Source organism: Lolium perenne, chromosome 6 (assembly GCF_019359855.2).
Source record: "Lolium perenne isolate Kyuss_39 chromosome 6, Kyuss_2.0, whole genome shotgun sequence".
In the NCBI taxonomy this organism is placed as follows: Eukaryota; Viridiplantae; Streptophyta; class Magnoliopsida; order Poales; family Poaceae; genus Lolium; species Lolium perenne.
The window spans coordinates 73,080,965-73,103,612 of NC_067249.2; the positions used below are offsets into that span (position 1 = coordinate 73,080,965).

Consider the following 22,648-nt stretch of genomic DNA (forward strand, 5'->3'; position numbering starts at 1 on the left):
GCCTTCCACACCACATCCTCCCTCGAGGCCTTCTTGACTTGATACATCATTTGGCGCCTCTTTTTTTCTCCATATGAGCTTGGACTTCGACGCCAATATCTTCTTCTTGCGAGGTTTTGATGGACCCCTGTGTCGCTGCACAAGATGTGTAATTCCTGGGCCACATAGATGTCTCACACGTCCATCATTGCCTCGATGCATCCGTGGTGTCGCGGAAAACTGGACTGCAGTACTCCTAGCACGGTAGTGTCGTTGCCCACTGTCTCCACTGACGCGCTCGCCTCCCACTCCTCCCACGCGCATCTGCGCCACATGTACTGAAATATCATCAGCACAAGCATCATCAGTCTGTATACTGGCATCAACACAAACTGAAACTGTAGCACATGCTGCAACATCCACATCAACAACAAGTGTAGCTTCATCCGGCTTGTCACCAACAAGAACTGGCTTGTCATCTACAGGCATGGCTGAAACATCGCCAACATCAATGCTCGGAACATCATGCACCTCTGGCTGCACTTTAGGCTTGTGCAACTTCTCCTTAGGCACCACTAACTCCACATCGGACTTGATATGATCATCACTCAAAGGCTTCAAAGTTCGCTGTTTGCCACTATGCATAAAAGAATATGTATTTGCTCTCCCAGCATGTGTCACATTACGATCATACTGCCAAGGACGTCCAAGTAGCAATCCGCACACCTCCAATGGCAACACATCGCAATCGATCTCATCAACATAATCATCAACTGTAAATGGCACACGCACCTTATGAGTAATCTTCAGCATACCACAGCTATTCAACCACTCAAGACGTTTAGGTTCAGGAAGACGCCATGTAGACAACCCCAATGATGTCACCATCGCCTTGCTAATGCCATTAGTACAGCTACCACCATCAATCATCAACTTGCGAGTCTTGCCCTTAATAATGCATTGAGTCTAAAACAAACTCCACCGCTGAACTTTATCAACTGTCTTGCAAGCATCATCTTGTACCTTCTTGAGTTGCATATTCAGCCCGCTCAATGGTACATCCTCCTCAACAGTCACAGTAGTGCTCTTGGTATCAGAGCTAGGTTTCCTCTCCTCAGTGACTGCCTGTACGGAAACAACCTCCTTCACGGTAGTGTCAGAACATACCACCGTTTTATTCAAACGTGGAAACTTAAAGTGATCACACAGAAACTGTTTGAAATCTGCCCAACTAGACCGTAGTCCAATGAAACCCTGGACAATCAGAAAATCACGGTACCACGCACCCAGAACATCATCAACACGCCTGTATGCAATATCAAATTCAATTTGGCCACCGAACGTACTATCCGCGGCCTTGCATCTCTCAAAACCACCGTCAATATGTGACTCCCAAATCTAAAATTCCATAGGTGTCGCGGAACTAGACAACCTCCACTTGATTGTAGATGCATCAAATGGTGTGCCCGTCATCATATCGAGGTAGTCATACTAGATGTCTGCCTTCCAACCCATAGCACGCACACGTAATGTAAGTGCAGACGGAACAGCAGCAGCACTAGTTTTCATCGCCGGAGAAACAGAAACAGCCGCAGCCTGCCCGGCCCAGAGCCCGGTTGAACCGGCCTGGGAAAGGGTCGGTCCGGCCTGAGACCCGGTCAAACCGGCCTGGGGACCGGTTGGTTCGGCCTGGGACCCGGTCAGACCGGCCAGGTGGCCGGCCGCGCGGATGGGCGGCACAGTAACGGCTCCTGTTGGCATCAGCCCCTGGTCCGGTCCAGGCCGGCTGGGTCCGGCCTGTAGCCCGGTTGACCGGCTGGGCCGGTCCTGGATCCGGTCGGCCGGCCCTGGCACCGGGGCGCGTCGCGAATCCTCTTCTTCTTCCCGATTCCAGCCTCGATTTTTCGCGATTTTGACCTCCGAAACAGCCATGGGAGACCTGCAAACTGCACCAAACATCTCCAAACTTCCTCCAACCAACCTCCTTCGACCGAGAGCCAAACTCCTCCGATCTAGAGCCAATCTTCTCCGATGCAAACCGATCCAAAGAGATCGATCAACAAAACCTCGCCGTGAGCAACCCAGAAAACTGATACCACATGATAAGGGAGATCCCACTAGATCCACCTAGGTTGATGCCCGATCTTTCACAGCGAGAACCTGGGGTAGTAAATCCTCCCAACAACGCGATGAACGCAGCCTGAAGAAGAGCTAACGAATCCAGCAAGCAACGGATCGATGAATCGATACGCCTCAAACCTGAGCTAGATAATCCTTGATGAACACAGGAACCTTCGCAGCGGATATTATAGATAAACGGCAGCGCTGTACCGCTGGAGGAACGATACACGTGAACACACGCAACTAGGTATAACCTAAACTTTAGACTAAACTTGAACTGGCTAAACCCTAGCCGTCCCTCCACCTTATATGAGGGGTGGGGTGGCCAGCCAGCCCTTATTGGGCCTAACCTAATTCGACTTCGACGGGCCCAAGTCAAATAGACACAACTTAAAACCCTAATTTAGCCCACCACATGACTTGGCTACATTATTATTTCCTAATAACAAGACTATGATAAAATACTGGTACAGCCTTAGACCTAATTATCATATCAATGGATGTCCTAGTGTACCAGGTCTGGATATCCATATCACCTGTAGAACCTTCTTTTGAAGGAATGTGACATGTGTGACATCGCAACATAGTTGTTGTTCGGCCAGGCATGGTGATGGCATAGAGGACTCAGCTTCAGGAACAAACTCTCGGCGTGATCTGAGCACCGCTTGATTTTGCCCAAGTAAATGGATGTGGCAGCTCATGCTACGGAATTTCTTTTCCCTGAAAGATGGATTGCAGAAATGCAATGAATACCTAATATCAATTACAAATACAAGTCAACTACACATGCAGCAAATATCACATCTTTCAACTAACACTAGACATACAATTACAATTAATCTGTTTTTCAGTTGACCCTAAACTTGCACAAGGACATACTTTCATGAAGACATAATTATCATACCACAAGGTGGTTCCAGATGAAATCCACAAGACTGCCTGAATATCTTTCTAAGGGCTGAGTAGCGGGTTCCCCCCTTCTGCATCATACTGCCCTCGACTGCATCACCGAACAGGTTAACCTGAAGATGTATACTGATGACAATTGCCTCAGGCAATATATAATTGAACTGCGTGAGATTGTTGCAGGTAAACCTCCTGCACAGATAATAATTGTGATATTTAGAGATTGAAATATGACAATCCAAACGCACCAGCAATTATCTGACTAGTTCATCAGAAGAGGTTAGTAACGTTCAGCTAAATCCCTCACGATATTTTGAACCAGAAAATAATATGGATCAAATCTAAGTGATTTTGATTAACTTTTATGATGAACTTTATGAAGTGAAATAATTCAGTGGAGAATTCCAAAAGCACACAGAAGGGCAGCTAGAGAAAAGATGAGTATGCTGCAGACAAACGAATGTATCAGTGTGAAAAATTATAGTCTGAGATTAAACTGGTAGAAAAAAGTAACCAAAAGAAAACAAAAAAAATACATATACATCTACAAAACAGCATGTCAAGAAGTCATATTTTATATATAGCTGCCACAGCTACAAGTTTATCTCCTTCTGATCCCATCAATCACGATTCGAAGTCTTATAACCAACATAGTAAATGATGCAAAGGGATGCATGATGTCATGAAGATATCCGGTATACCTGAATACTAGCATTACACTGAAAGCAACAGCATCCAACCCAGCAGCTGTCAAGATCTCTTCCGCAGTACACAGCAGGGCTATCACGATCCAGCCAGCGGATGGAACAAACCTCTCCAAAATAAAATTATCTTGGAGCCCGATTATGCTCATTGGCAATCCTCCGCCTGAAGTAGACTCTAATATTAGCTGGCTGCTTTCTCAGAACAGAATAAAGCAAGCACAGAGAGGTAAGAAGTGCACTGACCTTCATGGCTTCCTGTTGAACAGGTCACCCAGAACAGACCATATGTCATCAAAATAAAAAAGTAGCACCATCATATTTGTTTCCTTGGTGCCCTTAGCACCTACAGGTATAGGAAGAGGAATTTAGATAGTGCACAAATGGTCTACAGACTGAATTCTAAACTACACAATGGTCTCACCACCAGTTCCCAATGTCATTAAAAACAACCCCTGCATGAGCATATGTGCAGGCAAACTATCACCGTTAGGTCTAAAGTATAAAGGAAGCAGCACCTCACTCTTTCTCCTTATGTACAGCCAGGCCCTTTCAACTTATTTGAATAGGTGATGAGCCCAACTAATAAAGGGTAGACTTAAGACAGGTAGATAAGCGAAGACGCACTGGTGTAGAAGAAGAACTAAATTTACCTTGACTAGAACCATTAATTTGCCCATGACCTTCACCACCTCACCATCATAAGAGCCATGTTCTTGAAGCAACTGTAGCTCTTCCCTAAGCGCTCTAACTGCAGAATGAAAAATTCAAGACGAATTTAAGAGACATGCAAAGAAGTCACTCATCACGAGCAGAAAAGTTGGGGCAACAGGGAGATCACCAAATTAGTTTCACTTTCCAACTGCTCAAGAACTCGTGTTTTGGATTAATGGTAGCAAGGTTATACATTAAGAGATCGGAGGGCGTAACAAAAATACAAGCTTCTCACGGAAGAAAGTGATATTGGATATATCCTTGGAAAAATCTAGACATGAAAAGGAAAGATTTGAGGTAGCAGTGTTCACAGTTATCATTCAAAACCCTTGAGAGTTTGTGCGACAGAACAATACCAGTAGAGATATACGACGAGAAATCGAACCACAGTCAGCCAACAAAATACGGACAACTCATAGCTCCCCCTATCAGCCTCCCCTCCTCCTAAACCTCGGGGCATATGTCCCACCCCTACCCCCTACTAACCCAAGATCCTCTACCGTACCCTATACAATCTACCGTCCTTCTACTCGACTCTACTCTGCTTGGTGACGAACCTGCTGAGCAGGACGTTTTTAAACTGGTCGGATCTCTCCTCGCTAAGCAGTATGGTACTAAAATAAAAGCAGAGCCATAGGATACCGTGCCGGACTACCGCCGGCGCCTCCTCCTCCCGCGTCCAGGCGTCGCCAGCCGACGCGCGCGCGGGGCAAAAACTTGGAACGACGCGCGCCTGACCTCGCTCCTCGTGTCCAGTCGCCCGCCGGCCGGCCGATCTCTTCTCCCCGTCGACCGGCGCGACGGCCGGGGCAAGAAACAGCATCCCCTTCGAGCTATGCGACGGCGACAGGTGTGGATTAGGTAAGAGGGACCTGCGGGCGCTCGGAGGGACGGAATGCGGCGGCGGAGGAGGAGTTCCGGCGGCCGGCGACGACGGGGCTTCTCGAGGAAAGAACGTTGTGGAGTTGGTGGCGACTGGAGACGGGTAAATACATCGGGCTTATTAGTTGGGCCTCCTCAGATGCGGCCCACTTGGGATGCGCTTCTTGTTCTTTTACACGACGAGCCGTAACAAAAAAAAAACAGTGAGATGCAGGCAACGTTTCCTGACCAATCTTTCATCCGTCCCGTCGGTTGTTACTTAGAGCATCTCCAGCCGTTTGGGCTCCTCACACCAAAATTCGGCGATATTGTCATCTGGATTGGAGGAAAATTTGATCTGGGGAGGCCCATTTTTCCAGCCGCGAGCCCAGGATGGATTTAACGGACTTAGGCGAATTCAGACAAAATTGACGAGTTCGTTCAAACATAAGCGAAATTTAACGATATTTAACATATAGAGACGAGTTCGTACATAAGTAGGCCGAATTCGTACATATATTTGAATTTGGCGATTGGCAAACTAAATTTTAAACTAAAGAACAGCCTACTACATGCCGAAATGGCGGTAGAAGGACGTGTAGTCGCCGCCGTCGTCGTCGTCGCTCGAGCCGGCGTTGTCCTGGGGCGGCCGAGCCTCGTACCAGCGGCTCGTGCCCTGGCCAGCGTCGCCGGCGCGTGGCGGCGACGGACGGTAGATGTCGTCGTCGCTGCTGTCCTCGAGCTTGACCACCTCCCTGGGCGCGGCATTCCTAGCGGTGGATGGTGTGGCGGCGCTGGCGGCGAGTTGACGCGCGGCAGCCAGATCCAGCAGCCGCCGTTGCTGCTCCGCCTCCTGGCGCTCCAAGTCCCACCTGGACCACTCCAGTGCGCCGTCCTCGGGGAGGCTGTTGTCGGCGGGCACCAGGTCCTTCAGCGACCTGGCGATCGCCTCCGCCACCGCGGCGTCCTCCGCGCGCTTCGCCTCCTCCTCGGCGAGCTGGTTTGCGACGGCCTCCTTCTTCGACGACTTCCTTTTTCGCCCGCTTTGCGGAGAGGAAGGCTGGTCGCGGATGACGAGGGCGCCGTTGCTGCGCCGTTTGCTCGGCGGTGGCGACGCCGGTTCCTTCTTGACGGTCGAAGGAGACGCCCATTCCTGCTTGACGGTGGCCGGCGTCGACCCGCCGGACCTGGATGCCGACCGCGAGCTAGACGAGGAGGAGGATGGCGCCATCCTCCTCGGCATCCAGGAACTACCGTGCCGACGCGACACGGTAGCCGCCACCGGCGGTGGCATCCCCAGGACGGGGGAGTTTCCGTCCTCAATGTGCGCGAGCACATTCTCGAGGGTGCGGCCAGGCGCGCTCCACCATCGTTTGCGGTCGGCGGCGTTGTTCCTTGCCGGAGGAGGAGGGCCGTCAGAGGCCGCCAGTTCGCGTTCATACCTGCGCCGGAAGAACGCGATCCACGATTCGTGGTTGTCGGGGAAGAAACGCGGATCTGCGCGCTGCTCGTCACTGAGAGTGACGAGCACCTCGTCGATCGCCGCTTCGAGTAAGGCCCCACCCGTTGGCGGCGGCGGGATCGGCACGCCGCCTGCGCTCAGCCTCCATCCCCCCGGTGCGCGGAAGTCCAGCGGCGCCGGGTAGCCCGCCGCGTGGAGGAGCCGTCCCTCCCATTGGTGGAGAGAGCGGCGGCCGAAGCCGTTGTTGGCCGCACCGTCGTTCGCCATTGCTCGTTCGAGATCGGGGAAGATTTGGTGGAAGGCGAGCGAGGTGAATGCGGGGCAGACGCGGTAGTTCGGTGATAAATAGAGGTGGCGCGCGTGATACCGAGGCGACGGCATTAACTCGCCGCGTGGAAGCTACGCGGCCGGCGAATACTGACCGGCGGCAGGCTTTTACAGCGCGCGGAAGACGATGTGATGAGGACGACGATCGGTGTCTCTCGCCGACAAGTTGGGGCCACCAGACGTGCGGGAAGTTTCCTCGACGTTTCGCGCGCTTTTGTTTCGTCCGGAGTCCCCGAGAGCTCCCCGGGGGGCCGGGGATGGCGTGGGATTGCCGGATGAATTTAGGCCCAAATCCGGGCGAAATCGAGGAACCGGGGGCGCGACTGGACCGAATTTCGCCGTCCGGATGGAAAAACATCGTTCAGGGACCTAGTCGGGGAGACGAGTGGAGATGCTCTTATACCCTTACAAAAATATGTGAGATGCAGGCACCGCTTCCTGCCGAATCTGTTGCACAATATATCCCGGTATTCTCGAGTTTATGTTTGATTCGAAAGTTTTGATGGGGGAGGTAAAGATGGAAAAGGAAAAACCTGCTTGGGTGTCATACTGTCATGGGATGTGATGATCCAACCAAAATATATGGCAGGACTAAGTTTTCTTGATATGAGAATAATTATAATCTTGCTATGCTAACCCGTCAAGCATGGAGAATCCGTCAAGACCCTAACTCTTTGAGCTCGAGGGCGCTTTCATTTTCCCAACGATGATCTTATTGATGCTCAATTAAGTAGCTCACCATCTCAAATATGGCGGTTGTTCATCAAGGAGTTGATCTTTTGAGAAGGTTTAATAAAAAGGATTGGTGCTGGCAGGTCCACAAGTATTTGGAAAAATTGGATCCCAATAACTAGCCCTAGTGATACGGAATTGATAAAGGTGTCAGAGAGCAGATTTGACAATACTAATGCATGTTTGGAGGAAGAGGTACTAGCTGCCTCGTTTCTCCCAATGGACGTTGAGGCGATTATGAGCATTCCGAATTGCATTGGTAAACCAAGCGGACCGATTGGCATAGAGTTTTGAACAAAGTTTCTCAATCCGTTGTGTTTATCGCATGTTGATTGAAACTAAGAAGAGGGAAGATTGGCTGGAGCGACAGCTAGCTGGAACAGGAGGGTGTTCTATGCTGCTAGGTCTAGCTGATGACCTAGAGGTTACACGGCTGCATGTTTCCTCAGACTGCTTTGAAGTGATAAACATTATGAAGTCCAAGAACCTATTCAAATAGGATCTTATCAGAGATTGAGAAGCGATCAGGTTACCCTGGCTTTCCCGTAAAAAAAAACTTACTTAACATAACTTCTGATAGGGGAAGTCCTTTGTTTCACAGGATGGATGGCCGTATTAGTTGGTTTTGTCCGGAATTGCTCAGCCGTGAATCATACGGTGTAGGAAGGCACTAGGTATGCAAAACGACCAGCATGAACACTGCCCGGTTCAATGAGTTTAATTCAGCTATATGCTACGAGAAGGGTATCTTCAAAACCTTGGCAACCAGGAAAAGGACATAGCTTAAAAGTACAAGTCCAGCAACGTGCAGTTACACGCTTCCGGGACCTCAGCAAGGCAGTGAAAGCTAGGAGCCATCGGAGGTGGGTGTGTCCTCACTTCCACAGCTTCCGCAGGGACATGTTCTTCTCATTATCCTTCTTCATCACCTTGGCCACAGCCATCTCGAAGTCCTCCTGCGTCACGTGCACCCTTCTCTCACGGAGAGCAAACATTCCAGCTTCGGTGCACACTGCCTGAACAACAAAGAAAGAAATTTTCAGATGGACCAGCACAAGGTGAAAAGATCAGTGATGTGCACAAAGAGAGTATTGAAAAACTTATGTTTTGATGTCACATAAGTGATTAGACTGTTTTCAAAAACATTCCTTGCTGCATATATGCAAAAATGTTGCTAAGCTGTTAGTGCGGTGGGAATTTAAACAGGAACATTCTGCTAATTTTTTCAAGGCCCAACATTTTGATGTCGCAATGTTTTTGTCAATCTAACATAATTTTAGTGACGAAAAATACAAATTCGAACTAAACAAACAGCTCAATTAACACCACACAATTAACCAGCTATTTTAGGCACTCAAAATCCTAAATTAACCTGATTTAGCGTTCATTTAACAACACGGAAAATTGGAATGGACCTCACAAAGTGATCATGCAAGAAAATTGAAAAGTTGCAAAACTGTTTCGACAAGAGACTGCAAAGTGACCATGCTTAACTGTAACTGCTTGTTGTGAGCACAAGTGTGGGGTGCAATATTCAATTTGGAAGAGATCACGAAAAATACTTCTTTAATAAACGATGGTACTAAGACAGACCAAACAGCCACAAAAACTACTTGATGCAGCATAATACAATGTATAAACTAAACAAACCTTCAGCTCAGCTCCTGAAGCCCCATTCATCTTTCCTGCGATCTTTTTCAGATCAATTCCACGCATCAAGTTCATTCTTCTTGAATGAATCTTCAAGATATCACCTCGTGACTGAATGGAAAAAAATATGCACATAGTCAGCACAAATGATCATGCAGAGTCAACAAGTACTATAACTGTGTATGCAACACATACATCCTCGTTGGGATTCGGAAATTCAATCTTCCTGTCTATGCGTCCAGGCCTCAAAAGGGCTTGATCCAGAATGTCTATCCGGTTTGTTGCCATCAGAACCTGCAACATGCAAGGCACCATGATGACGTTGCTCCATATGTAGAAATAGTGCACAGAAACATCAGTTATTAGGTTAAGCATACCTTAATTTTGTTTGAAGCTTCAAAACCATCAAGTTGGTTAAGAAGCTCAAGCATGGTGCGTTGCACTTCACTATCACCATTGCCAGATCCAGACTCCATTCTAGCAGATCCAATGGAGTCTATTTCATCCATGAATATAATGGATGGTGCATGCTCCCTGCAATAATTTAACCTAAATATTAGCCTACTTTAACAGAGAATGCAAGTAGAACTGCATGTTACATGACAGACAAAAAAAAATAGTGTACCCTTTTACTTAGCTTACCTAGCCATAACAAAGAGTTCACGGACCATCCGGGAGCCCTCACCAATATACTTTTGAACCAACTCAGAACCAGATACTCTGATGAAGGTACAGTCAGTGTGATGAGCAACTGCACGTGCCAATAATGTTTTCCCTGTTCCTGGTGGTCCATAAAGGAGAACACCCTGCAAAAGAAAAGAGTATATTAATCCTGCTATACACGTACAAAAATCAAGTAAGATGCTCTTGTTACAAATTTGAACCTTTGGCTGAGCAATTCCGAGGCTTTCAAATAACTCCGGATGTTTGATAGGAAGCTCAATAACCTGAAAATTGAACTCATGAGTCAGATGTCAGATGCCAAATGTTATGCGTCGACAGGACAATGCATTGAAATTCTACACAAACCTCTTTGATCTCCTTGATCTGCTGATCAAGACCTCCAATCATATCATACGTAGAATCTGGGACCTTCTCAACTTTCATAAGATTGACCAGTGGATCAACTTTGCTTGGCAGGATCAAATGGAGCATATAGCTATCATTCCGAAGAGCAACTCTTGTTGAAGGTGTGATCTTTGTAATATCAATGCTCTTATCAATATCTACAACATATTTGCCTTCGGGGTGCACCTGATCAATTACATCTGTACAAGTTAATAACCCTTTTGCTGGCCAAAAAAAATTAGAACATCCATTGAGAACGGAAATAATAAATCCAAAAAAGAAACAAAATTTTTTGGAGAAGACGAAGTATTTGAACGGAAATAATAAATCCAATAAAAGAAACAGCGTTAAACTATCACTGTTGTGTTAAAGTATGCAGGAAGCAGCCCAGTACTCTATCTCCCTATGTATATGCAATGTTTCAATTTATTTAAGTGATGAGCCCAACAACTAAAGGGTAGACTTGAGCCAGATAGATAAGCGTCGATAGGAGAAGACGAAGTGTAAATGAAGAAATAAATTTACCTTGACTAGAACCTTTGATTTTCCCATGACCTTCACCACCTCACCAACATAAGAGCCAGGTTCCTGAAGCAACTGTAGCTCTTCCCTAAGAGCTCTAACTGCAAAACGAAAATTCGGAGACAAATTTAGAGGGAATTGCTAAGTGAATATAACACAAGGAGTATTCATGTGCTGCTATACATCATCATGGACAGAATATTTGGGGCAACAGCGAGAGCACCAAATTAGTTTCACTGTCCCAATGGTCAAGAACATCCATGTTTTCGATTAACAGTAGCAAGATTATGCATTGGAGTAACAAAATCACAAATTTCTCACAAAGAAAGAGCTACTTAATGATAAATGATATCCTCGGGAAAACCTAGCCATCAAAACGAAATATTTGAGGTAGAAGGTACGGTAAGATTTTTTAACAATCAGCACAAGAAATCACCGTTTGGTCAACGACGAGACCCAAAGCTGCACACTTTCTTTGCCACGACTCGTGCACTGGGCAAACTAGGGTTCCAGTGGCGCGATCCAACAGTTGATGCAGAAAAGCCGCTATCGCGCTAGGGTTTAGACATAAGAGGGGGGCGCTAGGTGGAGGAGATCGAGTAGTAAGGTCACCTCGGGAGTTGAGGTCGTTGCGCTGGGCCTCGAGGCGGCTGAGGTTGTGGGTCTTGGTCCGGATCTGAAGCTGCAGGTCCTGGATGTGCTGCTGGTAGTACTGGCGCAGCCCCTCGCCTCCGCCGCGCGCGCCCTTGGCGGACTCGTCGCCGGCCGCCGCCGGCGCGGGCTTCGAGATGTCCATCGCCACCGTCGCCATCTCCGGCTCTGCAGCTGGACTCGGTTTGGTTTCTTTTGCTTTTTTGGGTTTCTGGTCGACGAGAGGTTGATTCGTCGGGCTTTTCTTCTTCTTGCGCCGGAAGAAGAAAGCTTTCTTTTCTCGGCCCGGCCGTGGAGTGGGTTGCTTCTTGGGTTGGGCTTCTCTATGTTCTCTGTTTTATAGCCTGTTGATACGGTTCGTGTGAATATCGGAAGTCGACTCGGAGAAAGTGTGTATGAAGCCGAGTCCGTGACACAACCACCTCTCTTCTTTCGAACTTTTTTTTTAATAATAGGTGCTTTATTATTTTAATAAGCAATTACACATAGTCTCTGCGGATGCATGATAAGTCTCAAAACCAAGTATAAAAAGATAAAAAGGCATAATACATATCGTGTCCATAAAGTGTAAAATGCCTAAGGGGGAGGTGGAGCTTCCTGTTACATGTATATATCTGTATATTGTAGTTTCCCGATATGTTAGGGGGTTTTCTGCATATGTGCACATGTACATGTACTATATATTGTGGCCTTTGGCCCCTTGGTAATACAACAAACATATTTCTCTAATACTTCCATCCGTAGATTATGCGGCCACCCATGTAGGGAAAAAGGATCCCTCACCGCAGCCTTCAATCGTGTACGGACCTCCATAAAAAGATCGATGTTCTCCATTCGTTGAAGAGGTGACCACAAACGGAGAATACTGGTATATTTGTAGATAGCCTGCAAGATATAACATTTTTTATCATTAAAAATCTTGTTATTTCTACATAGTCATGGACGGACGTAGCGGGTGGGCCGAGGGGGCTTGATGTCTACGCCCCCTCCTTTTCCTGTAGACAGTGTTGGGCCTCCAAGAGCAGAGGTTTGTAGAACAGCAGCAAGTTTTCCCTTAAGTGGATCACCCAAGGTTTATCGAACTCAGGGAGGAAGAGGTCAAAGATATCCCTCTCATGCAACCCTGCAACCACAAAGCAAGAAGTCTCTTGTGTCCCCAACACACCTAATAGGTGCACTAGTTCGGCGAAGAGATAGTGAAATACAGGTGGTATAAATAAGTAGTAGCAACGGCACCAGAAAAGTGCTTTGCCCGGGACAATAAACAAGCAGTAGTAACGCAAAGAAAGAGTAACGCAAAGAAAAAACGAAAACAAGCAGCGATAGCAGTATTTAGGAACAAGGCCTAGGGATCATACTTTCACTAGTGGACACTCTCAACATTGATCACATAACAGAATAAATAAATGCATACTCTACACTCTTGTTGGATGATGAACACCATTGCGTAGGATTACACGAACCCTCAATGCCGGAGTTAACAAGCTCCACAATTCAATGTTCATATTTAAATAACCTTAGAGTGTAAGATAGATCAACACAACTAAACCAAGTACTAACATAGCATGCACACTGTCACCTTCACACTATGTAGGAGGAATAGATCACATCAATACCATCATAGCAATAGTTAACTTCATAATCTACAAGAGATCATAATCATAGCCTACGCCAAGTACTAACACGGATGCACACACTGTCACCATTACACCGTGCAGGAGGAATAAACTACTTTAATAACATCACTAGAGCAGCACATAGATAAATTGTGATACAAAACACATTGCAATCATAAAGAGATATAAATAAGCACTTCACTATGCCATTCATAACAGTGAATAAGTATTCTGTGAAATATAGCCTAAGAGACCCACACGGTGCACACACCGTCACCTTTACACACGTGGGACAAGGAGTCTCCGGAGATCACATAAGTAAAATTCACTTGACTAGCATAACGACATCTAGATTACAAGCATCATCATATGAATCTCAATCATGTAAGGCAGCTCATGAGATTATTGTATTGAAGTACATAGGAGAGAGATGAACCACATAGCTACCGGTACAGCCCCGAGCCTCGATGGAGAACTACTCCCTCCTCATGGGAGACAGCAGCGGTGATGAAGATGGCGGTGGTGTCGATGGAGGAGCCTTCCGGGGGCACTTCCCCATCCCGGCGGCGTGCCGGAACAGAGACTCCTGTCCCCCAGATCTTGGCTTCGCGATGGCGGCGGCTCTGGAAGGTTTCTCGTACCGTGGCTTTTTGATACGTCTCCGACGTATCGATAATTTCTTATGTTCCATGCCACATTATTGATGTTATCTACATGTTTTATGCACACTTTATGTCATATTCGTGCATTTTCTGGAACTAACCTATTAACAAGATGCCGAAGTGCCGCTTGTTTTCATTGTTTTTGGTTTCAGAAATCCTAGTAACGAAATATTCTCGGAATTGGACGAAATCAACGCCTGTGGTCCTATTTTGCCACGAAGCTTCCGAAGACCGAAGAGGACACGACCTGGGGCCACGAGGTGGCCACACCCTAGGCGGCGCGCCCACCCCCTTGGCCGCGCGGCCTCGTGGTGTGGGCCCCTCGTGCCGCCTCCTGACCTGCCCTTCCGCCTACTTAAAGCCTCCGTCGCGAAACCCCCAGTACCGAGAGCCACGATACGGAAAACCTTCCAGAGACGCCGCCGCCGCCGATCCCATCTCGGGGGATCCAGGAGATCGCCTCCGGCACCCTGCCGGAGAGGGGATTCATCTCCCGGAGGACTCTACGCCGCCATGGTCGCCTCCGGAGTGATGTGTGAGTAGTCTACCCCTGAACTATGGGTCCATAGCAGTAGCTAGATGGTTGTCTTCTCCCCATTGTGCTTCATTGTCGGATCTTGTGAGCTGCCTAACATGATCAAGATCATCTATCTGTAATTCTATATGTTGCGTTTGTTGGGATCCGATGAATAGAGAATACTTGTTATGTTGATTATCAAAGTTATGTCTATGTGTTGTTTATGATCTTGCATGCTCTCCGTTACTAGTAGATGCTCTGGCCAAGTAGATGCTTGTAACTCCAAGAGGGAGTATTTATGCTCGATAGTGGGTTCATGCCTCCATTGATATCTGGGACAGTGATAGAAAGTTCTAAGGTTGTGGATGTGCTGTTGCCACTAGGGATAAAACATTGGTGCTATGTTCAAGGATGTAGTTACTGATTACATTACGCACAATACTTAATGCAATTGTCTGTTGTTAGCAACTTAATACTGGAGGGGGTTCGGATGATAACCTGAAGGTGGACTTATTAGGCATAGATGCATGCTGGATGGCGGTCTATGTACTTTGTCGTAATGCCCAATTAAATCTCACTATACTCATCATAATATGAATGTGCATGGTCATGCCCTCTTTATTTGTCAATTGCCCAACTGTAATTTGTTCACCGAACATGCTGTTTATCTTATGGGAGAGACACCTCTAGTGAACTGTGGACCCCGGTCCAATTCTCTATACTGAAATACAATCTACTGCAATACTGTTCTACTATTTTCTGCAAACAATCATCTTCCACACAATACGGTTAATCCTTTGTTACAGCAAGCCGGTGAGATTGACAACCTCACTGTTTCGTTGGGGCAAAGTACTTTGGTTGTGTTGTGCAGGTTCCACGTTGGCGCCGGAATCCCTGGTGTTGCGCCGCACTACATCCCGCCGCCATCAACCTTCAACGTGCTTCTTGGCTCCTCCTGGTTCGATAAACCTTGGTTTCTTTCTGAGGGAAAACTTGCTGTTGTGCGCATCATACCTTCCTCTTGGGGTTCCCAACGAACGTGTGAGTTACACGCCATCAAGCTCTTTTTCTGGCGCCGTTGCCGGGGAGATCAAGACACGCTGCAAGGGGAGTCTCCACTTCCCAATCTCTTTACTTTGTTTTTGTCTTGCTTAGTTTTATTTACTACTTTGTTTGCTGCACTAAATCAAAATACAAAAAAAAATAGTTGCTAGTTTTACTTTATTTGCTATCTTGTTTGCTATATCAAAAACACAAAAAAAATAGTTGCTTGCATTTACTTTATCTAGTTTGCTTTATTTACTACTGCTAAAATGAGTAATCCTGAAGTTGAAGTTCGTACGTTTAAGCAACGAGGGGGAGAATGTTTAAGAGATGCTTGGTATAGAATTAGTGATGCCCATAATAGGTGCACTAAGAAACACTCCACCACTATCTTACTCAGGAATTTTTATGTTGGTATCTCTAGCTGGAATAGGTATGTTCTTGATAGTCTCGCAAAAGGTAACTTCCTAAGTACTACTGCATTAGAAGCTAGTTGCATTATTGAGAGTCTATTTGGAATACCTCCTGTTGATGAAGTTAAAACTGAAATCTCTCTTGAAGATGTTATGAAAAAGTTGGAAACCATAGAGAAAAAATTTCCAAGTATTGAAGCTAAATTGGAAATGTTACTTGATAAAACTGATGAACTTGATAAATCCTTAGGAGGAAGAATTAGTGTCCTAGGAACTTGTGTTTTCCATGACGATCAAAGCAATAGGATTGACGAACTTGAAAAAGCTATGGGAACCTTGGGTTCAACATTTTCTTCTCTTAAATATAAGGAGAAAGCTTATGTGGGTAAGGAGCAAAAGTTTATGTATGTCTCTAAAGTGCCTAAACCAAAGAAGTATTATTATAGGCCTAAAATTGACAAAGCCCTTAGTGCCACTACGGATGGGGGAGCTCATAATAACGACACACCTTCTCTTGATAATACTTGATACACACTTTCTGCGCCTAGCTGAAAGGCGTTAAAGAAAAGCGCTTATGGGAGACAACCCATGGTTTTTACCTACAGTACTTTGTTTTTATTTTGTGTCTTGGAAGTTGTTTACTACTGTAGCAACCTCTCCTTATCTTAGTTTAGTGTTTTGTTGTGCCAAGTAAAGTCGTTGATAGAAAAGTTCATACTAGATTTGGATTACTGCGCAGAAACAGATTTCTTTGCTGTCACGAATCTGGGCTGTTTTCTCTGTAGGTAACTCAGAAAATTATGCCAATTTACGTGAGTGATCCTCAGATATGTACGCAACTTTCATTCAATTTGAGCATTTTCATTTGAGCAAGTCTGGTGCCTCGATAAAATTCGTCAATACGAACTGTTCTGTTTTGACAGATTCTGCCTTTTATTTCGCATTGCCTCTTTTGCTATGTTGGATGAATTTCTTTGATCTATTAATGTCCAGTAGCTTTATGCAATGTCCAGAAGTGTTAAGAATGATTGTGTCACCTCTGAACATGTTAATTTTTATTATCGCTAACCCTCTAATGAGTTGTTCTAAGTTTGGTGTGGCGGAAGTTTTCAAGGATCAAGAGAGGAGTATGATGCAACATGATCAAGGAGAGTGAAAGCTCTAAGCTTGGGGATGCCCCGGTGGTTCACCCCTGCATATTCTAAGAAGACTCAAGCGTCTAAGCTTGGGGATGCCCAAGGCATCCCCTTCTTCATCGACAATATTATCAGGTTCCTCCCCTGAAACTATATTTTTATTCCATCACATCTTATGTGCTTTGCTTGGAGCGTCGGTTTGTTTTTTGTTTTTTTTGTTTTGTTTGAATAAAATTGATCCTAGCATTCACTTTGTGGGAGAGAGACACGCTCCGCTGTAGCATATGGACAAGTATGTCCTTAGTTTCTACTCATAGTATTCATGGCGAAGTTTCTTCTTCGTTAAATTGTTATATGGTTGGAATTGGAAAATGATACATGTAGTAAATTGCTATAATGTCTTGGGTAATGTGATACTTGGCAATTGTTGTGCTCATGTTTAAGCTCTTGCATCATATACTTTGCACCCATTAATGAAGAAATACATAGAGCATGCTAAAATTTGGTTTGCATATTTGGTTTCTCTAAGGTCTAGATAATTTCTAGTATTGAGTTTGAACAACAAGGAAGACAGTGTAGAGTCTTATAATGTTTTCAATATGTCTTTTATGTGAGTTTTGCTGCACCGGTTCATCCTTGTGTTTGTTTCAAATAAGCCTTGCTAGCCTAAACCTTGTATCGAGAGAGAATACTTCTCATGCATCCAAAACACTTGAGCCAACCACTATGCCATTTGTGTCCACCATACCTACCTACTACATGGTATTTTCCGCCATTCCAAAGTAAATTGCTTGAGTGCTACCTTTAAAATTCCATCATTCACCTTTGCAATATATAGCTCATGGGACAAATAGCTTAAAAACTATTGTGGTATTGAATATGTACTTATGCACTTTATCTCTTACTAAGTTGCTTGTTGTGCGATAACCATGTTCACTGGGGACGTCATCAACTACTCTTTGTTGAATTTCATGTGAGTTGCTATGCATGTTCGTCTTGTCTGAAGTAAGAGAGATCTACCACCTTATGGTTAAGCATGCATATTGTTAGAGAAGAACATTGGGCCGCTAACTAAAGCCATGATCCATGGTGGAAGTTTCAGTTTTGGACATATATCCTCAATCTCATATGAGAAAATTATTAATTGTTGTTACATGCTTATGCATAAAAGAGGAGTCCATTATCTGTTGTCTATGTTGTCCCGGTATGGATGTCTAAGTTGAGAATAATCAATAGCGAGAAATCCAATGCGAGCTTTCTCCTTAGACCTTTGTACAGGCGGCATAGAGGTACCCCTTTGTGACACTTGGTTAAAACATGTGCATTGTGATGATCCGGTAGTCCAAGCTAATTAGGACAAGGTGCGGGCACTATTAGTATACTATGCATGAGGCTTGCAACTTGTAAGATATAATTTACATGATACATATGCTTTATTACTACCGTTGACAAAATTGTTTCATGTTTTCAAAATCAAAGCTCTAGCACAAATATAGCAATCGATGTTTTTCCTCTATGGAGGACAATTCTTTTACTTTCAATGTTGAGTCAGTTCACCTATTTCTCTCCACCTCAAGAAGCAAACACTTGTGTGAACTGTGCATTGATTCCTACATACTTGCTTATTGCACTTATTATATTACTCTATGTTGACAATATCCATGAGATATACATGTTATAAGTTGAAAGCAACCGCTGAAACTTAATCTTCCTTTCTGTTGCTTCACTGCTTTTACTTTGAATTATTGCTTTATGAGTTAACTCTTATGCAAGACTTATTAATGCTTGTCTTGAAGTGCTATTCATGAAAAGTCTTTGCTTTATGATTCACTTGTTTACTCATGTCATATACATTGTTTTGATCGCTGCATTCACTACATATGCTTTACAAATAGTATGATCAAGGTTATGATGGCATGTCACTCCAGAAATTATCTGTGTTATCGTTTTTCCTGCTCGGGACGAGCAGAACTAAGCTTGGGGATGCTGATACGTCTCCGACGTATCGATAATTTCTTATGTTCCATGCCACATTATTGATGTTATCTACATGTTTTATGCACACTTTATGTCATATTCGTGCATTTTCTGGAACTAACCTATTAACAAGATGTCGAAGTGCCAGTTGTTGTTTTCTGCTGTTTTTGGTTTCAGAAATCCTAGTAACGAAATATTCTCGAAATTGGACGAAATCAACGCCCAGGGTCCTATTTTGCCACGAAGCTTCCAGAAGACCGAAGAGGAGACGAAGTGGGACCACGAGGTGGCCACACCCTAGGGCGGCGCGGCCCCCCCTTGGCCGCGCGGCCCTGTGGTGTGGGCCCCTCGTGCCGCCTCCTGACCTGCCCTTCCGCCTACTTAAAGCCTCCGTCGCGAAACCCCCAGTACCGAGAGCCATGATACGGAAAACCTTCCAGAGACGCCGCCGCCGATCCCATCTCGGGGGATCCAGGAGATCGCCTCCGGCACCCTGCCGGAGAGGGGATTCATCTCCCGGAGGACTCTACGCCGCCATGGTCGCCTCCGGAGTGATGTGTGAGTAGTCTACCCCTGGACTATGGATCCATAGCAGTAACTAGATGGTTGTCTTCTCCCCATTGTGCTTCATTGTCGGATCTTGTGAGCTGCCTAACATGATCAAGATCATCTATCTGTAATTCTATATGTTGCGTTTGTTGGGATCCGATGAATAGAGAATACTTGTTATGTTGATTATCAAAGTTATGTCTATGTGTTGTTTATGATCTTGCATGCTCTCCGTTACTAGTAGATGCTCTGGCCAAGTAGATGCTTGTAACTCCAAGAGGGAGTATTTATGCTCGATAGTGGGTTCATGCCTCCATTGATATCTGGGACAGTGACAGAAAGTTCTAAGGTTGTGGGTGTGCTGTTGCCACTAGGGATAAAACATTGGTGCTATGTTCAAGGATGTAGTTACTGATTACATTACGCGCAATACTTAATGCAATTGTCTGTTGTTAGCAACTTAATACTGGAGGGGGTTCGGATGATAACCTGAAGGTGGACTTTTTAGGCATAGATGCATGCTGGATGGCGGTCTATGTACTTTGTCGTAATGCCCAATTAAATCTCACTATACTCATCATAATATGTATGTGCATGGTCATGCCCTCTTTATTTGTCAATTGCCCAACTGTAATTTGTTCACCGAACATGCTGTTTATCTTATGGGAGAGACACCTCTAGTGAACTGTGGACCCCGGTCCAATTCTCTATACTGAAATACAATCTACTGCAATACTGTTCTACTATTTTCTGCAAACAATCATCTTCCACACAATACGGTTAATCCTTTGTTACAACAAGCCGGTGAGATTGACAACCTCACTGTTTCGTTGGGGCAAAGTACTTTGGTTGTGTTGTGCAGGTTCCACGTTGGCGCCGGAATCCCTGGTGTTGCGCCGCACTACATCCCGCCGCCATCAACCTTCAACGTGCTTCTTGGCTCCTCCTGGTTCGATAAACCTTGGTTTCTTTCTAAGGGAAAACTTGCTGCTGTGCGCATCATACCTTCCTCTTGGGGTTCCCAACGAACGTGTGAGTTACACGCCATCACTTTTTCGTATCGAGGTTTTAGGTCGAGGGGCTTCTTATAGGCGAAGAGGCGGCGTCAGAGGGTCAACGAGGCGACGACACCATAGGGGGGCGCGGGCCACCCCCAGGCCGCGCCGGCCTATGGTCTGGTGGGCCTGTGGCCCCCCTAAGGCGACTCTCGGGTGTTCTGGATGCTTCCGGGCAAAATAGGACCCTGGGCGTTGATTTCGTCCAATTCCGAGAATATTTCCTTACTAGGATTTCTGAAACCAAAAACAGCAGAAAACAGCAACTGGCCCTTCGGCATCTCGTCAATAGGTTAGTTCCGGAAAATGCATAATAATGACATAAAGTATGCATAAAACATGTAGATATCATCAATAATGTGGCATGGAACATAAGAAATTATCGATACATCGGAGACGTATCAGGGCTGTGGCCCACCCAGAGTTTTGGGAAATTCTTTTGATACCGGTAATCTTCAGTGCTGAAAAAAAGCCCAGGTTGGCATGTTTGGTTGTTCCACTTCGTATGCGACTCACAGCGCCAAGGCGAGGCCATCGATGAGACGACGACTCCCTGCCGGGCGCCGGCCGTCTCTCCGCCTCCCCTTCCGTTGCCCCTCCCTGTCTCCGGCCTCCGCTGCTCCGGGACCCCCTCTTCACCCACTCGGCCTCTCAAGCTGAAGCAGGTATTCTCTCCGTGCTCGACGCCACGACTGCTCGGGCTCAGCCGCCGCGGCACTGGCCGCCTTGTCCGCCTTCCCAGATCCTCCCGCCGGCCGCGGCTGTCTCCTCTGCAGATTTGCTCCCGCCCCCCACTCCGTGGGTGGTTGGCTCGCCTCAAAATCTGGCCAGATACGTGAGGTATGCTGCCACTTTCAGCAAATTGCCCATGTTCTCTATTTTGCTGTTAAATGACAGTTACATTGATTTAATTGGTAGTTTGTCACTTGCAGAAACGTAGAGAAATACATGTCACTATATATGTTTATGATGCCTTCCCAAAAAAAATGTTAATGATGCGTAGAAATGAAGAAGTGTAGCCAAATTGAGTTACTTTTTCCAACCACAAAAATAAAGGGTAAAAATCGACAACCAGTTTGATGAGGTTAAAATGCAGTTTCTTATTTGCATGTTGGTTTTGAATCAATCGAATTCATTTGTTTCTTATGCTACACAAAAGGTAATAAAACTTGCCGATTCCAACCCAAATGATATATCAAGACCGGATTTGATAAGACTTAAACTCCAACTCAAAATCTTTGTTGATCATATGAGAAAACACATAGGTTCAATTGTGTCTATCATCTTGGTGAGCTCTCTAATTTGCTTGTTGAAAGAAAAAACAATGTCGTTCTTCTCAAACTGATATTGTTCTTGCCGGTGGCGATGAACGAATGTCGAAAGAGTGCTTTCTAAAATGAGTAGATTGGTTATATATATTATTCATTTCGTAAACTTTTAGAGGGCAATTTTTTAAGGTGTGCCCACCCTCCAATATTTTCCTGCGTCCGCCACTGTACATAGCCATAGGTCTATCCTGGCTGTGGGCTTAGGTCGAAAACAGGCCACCGGTTTTCTGGCCTGAGGTTTAGCCGAGTTTGAGCTTGATCGTGCCGACTTAGCCCTATGTCGGCCATTTTGGGTTTTTCCCCTTTCGTAACACTTCTTTCATGTATATTGACTTACATACTATATTCTGGATCCATTTAATCACCATTTCGGTGTACCCGGAGTCATCCCCCGACGGTTGGCTCCAGCAGACAATTCGCCAAAGTTAACTGTCTGCCGACCATTGCAACCACTCTTAAATTCAAATTGTCAACATTGAATAAGAACTAGTACAAATGCCCGTGCGTTGCCACGGGATTCAAAGTATTTTTAGTTGTCACAATATACAGAAGTGATGCACGTGAAGATATTCGAACTAATGTACAAGAGTCGCCACCAGCAAGGCAAGCTAGCAACCTGGTAGACCACCCTCTGGTTTCCCTGATCTTTTCAGTTCA

The 22,648-nt window shown here is 45.6% G+C and overlaps 2 protein-coding genes across 2 annotated transcripts; both read right to left on the minus strand.

The window, feature by feature from the left end:
* Positions 1–1,564: 1,564 nt before the first annotated feature.
* On the minus strand, positions 1,565–5,426 carry LOC127307676 (uncharacterized). Its single transcript, XM_071821867.1, has 5 exons — positions 5,064–5,426; positions 4,361–4,458; positions 3,954–4,053; positions 3,708–3,873; positions 1,565–3,198 (listed from the first exon to the last, which is right to left on the minus strand). The coding sequence occupies exons 1-3, from the start codon at positions 5,242–5,244 to the stop codon at positions 4,024–4,026; spliced, it is 309 nt and encodes a 102-aa protein (XP_071677968.1). The 5' UTR covers positions 5,245–5,426; the 3' UTR covers positions 1,565–3,198; positions 3,708–3,873; positions 3,954–4,023.
* Positions 5,427–8,505: 3,079 nt separating this feature from the next.
* LOC127307677 (26S proteasome regulatory subunit 8 homolog A) lies at positions 8,506–11,911 on the minus strand. The gene is made up of 9 exons (XM_051338429.2): positions 11,656–11,911; positions 11,047–11,144; positions 10,483–10,707; positions 10,338–10,400; positions 10,096–10,259; positions 9,831–9,987; positions 9,649–9,747; positions 9,454–9,564; positions 8,506–8,819 (listed from the first exon to the last, which is right to left on the minus strand). Exons 1-9 carry the CDS (start codon positions 11,852–11,854, stop codon positions 8,679–8,681), a joined length of 1,257 nt encoding a protein of 418 aa, XP_051194389.1. The 5' UTR covers positions 11,855–11,911; the 3' UTR covers positions 8,506–8,678.
* Positions 11,912–22,648: the final 10,737 nt, after the last annotated feature.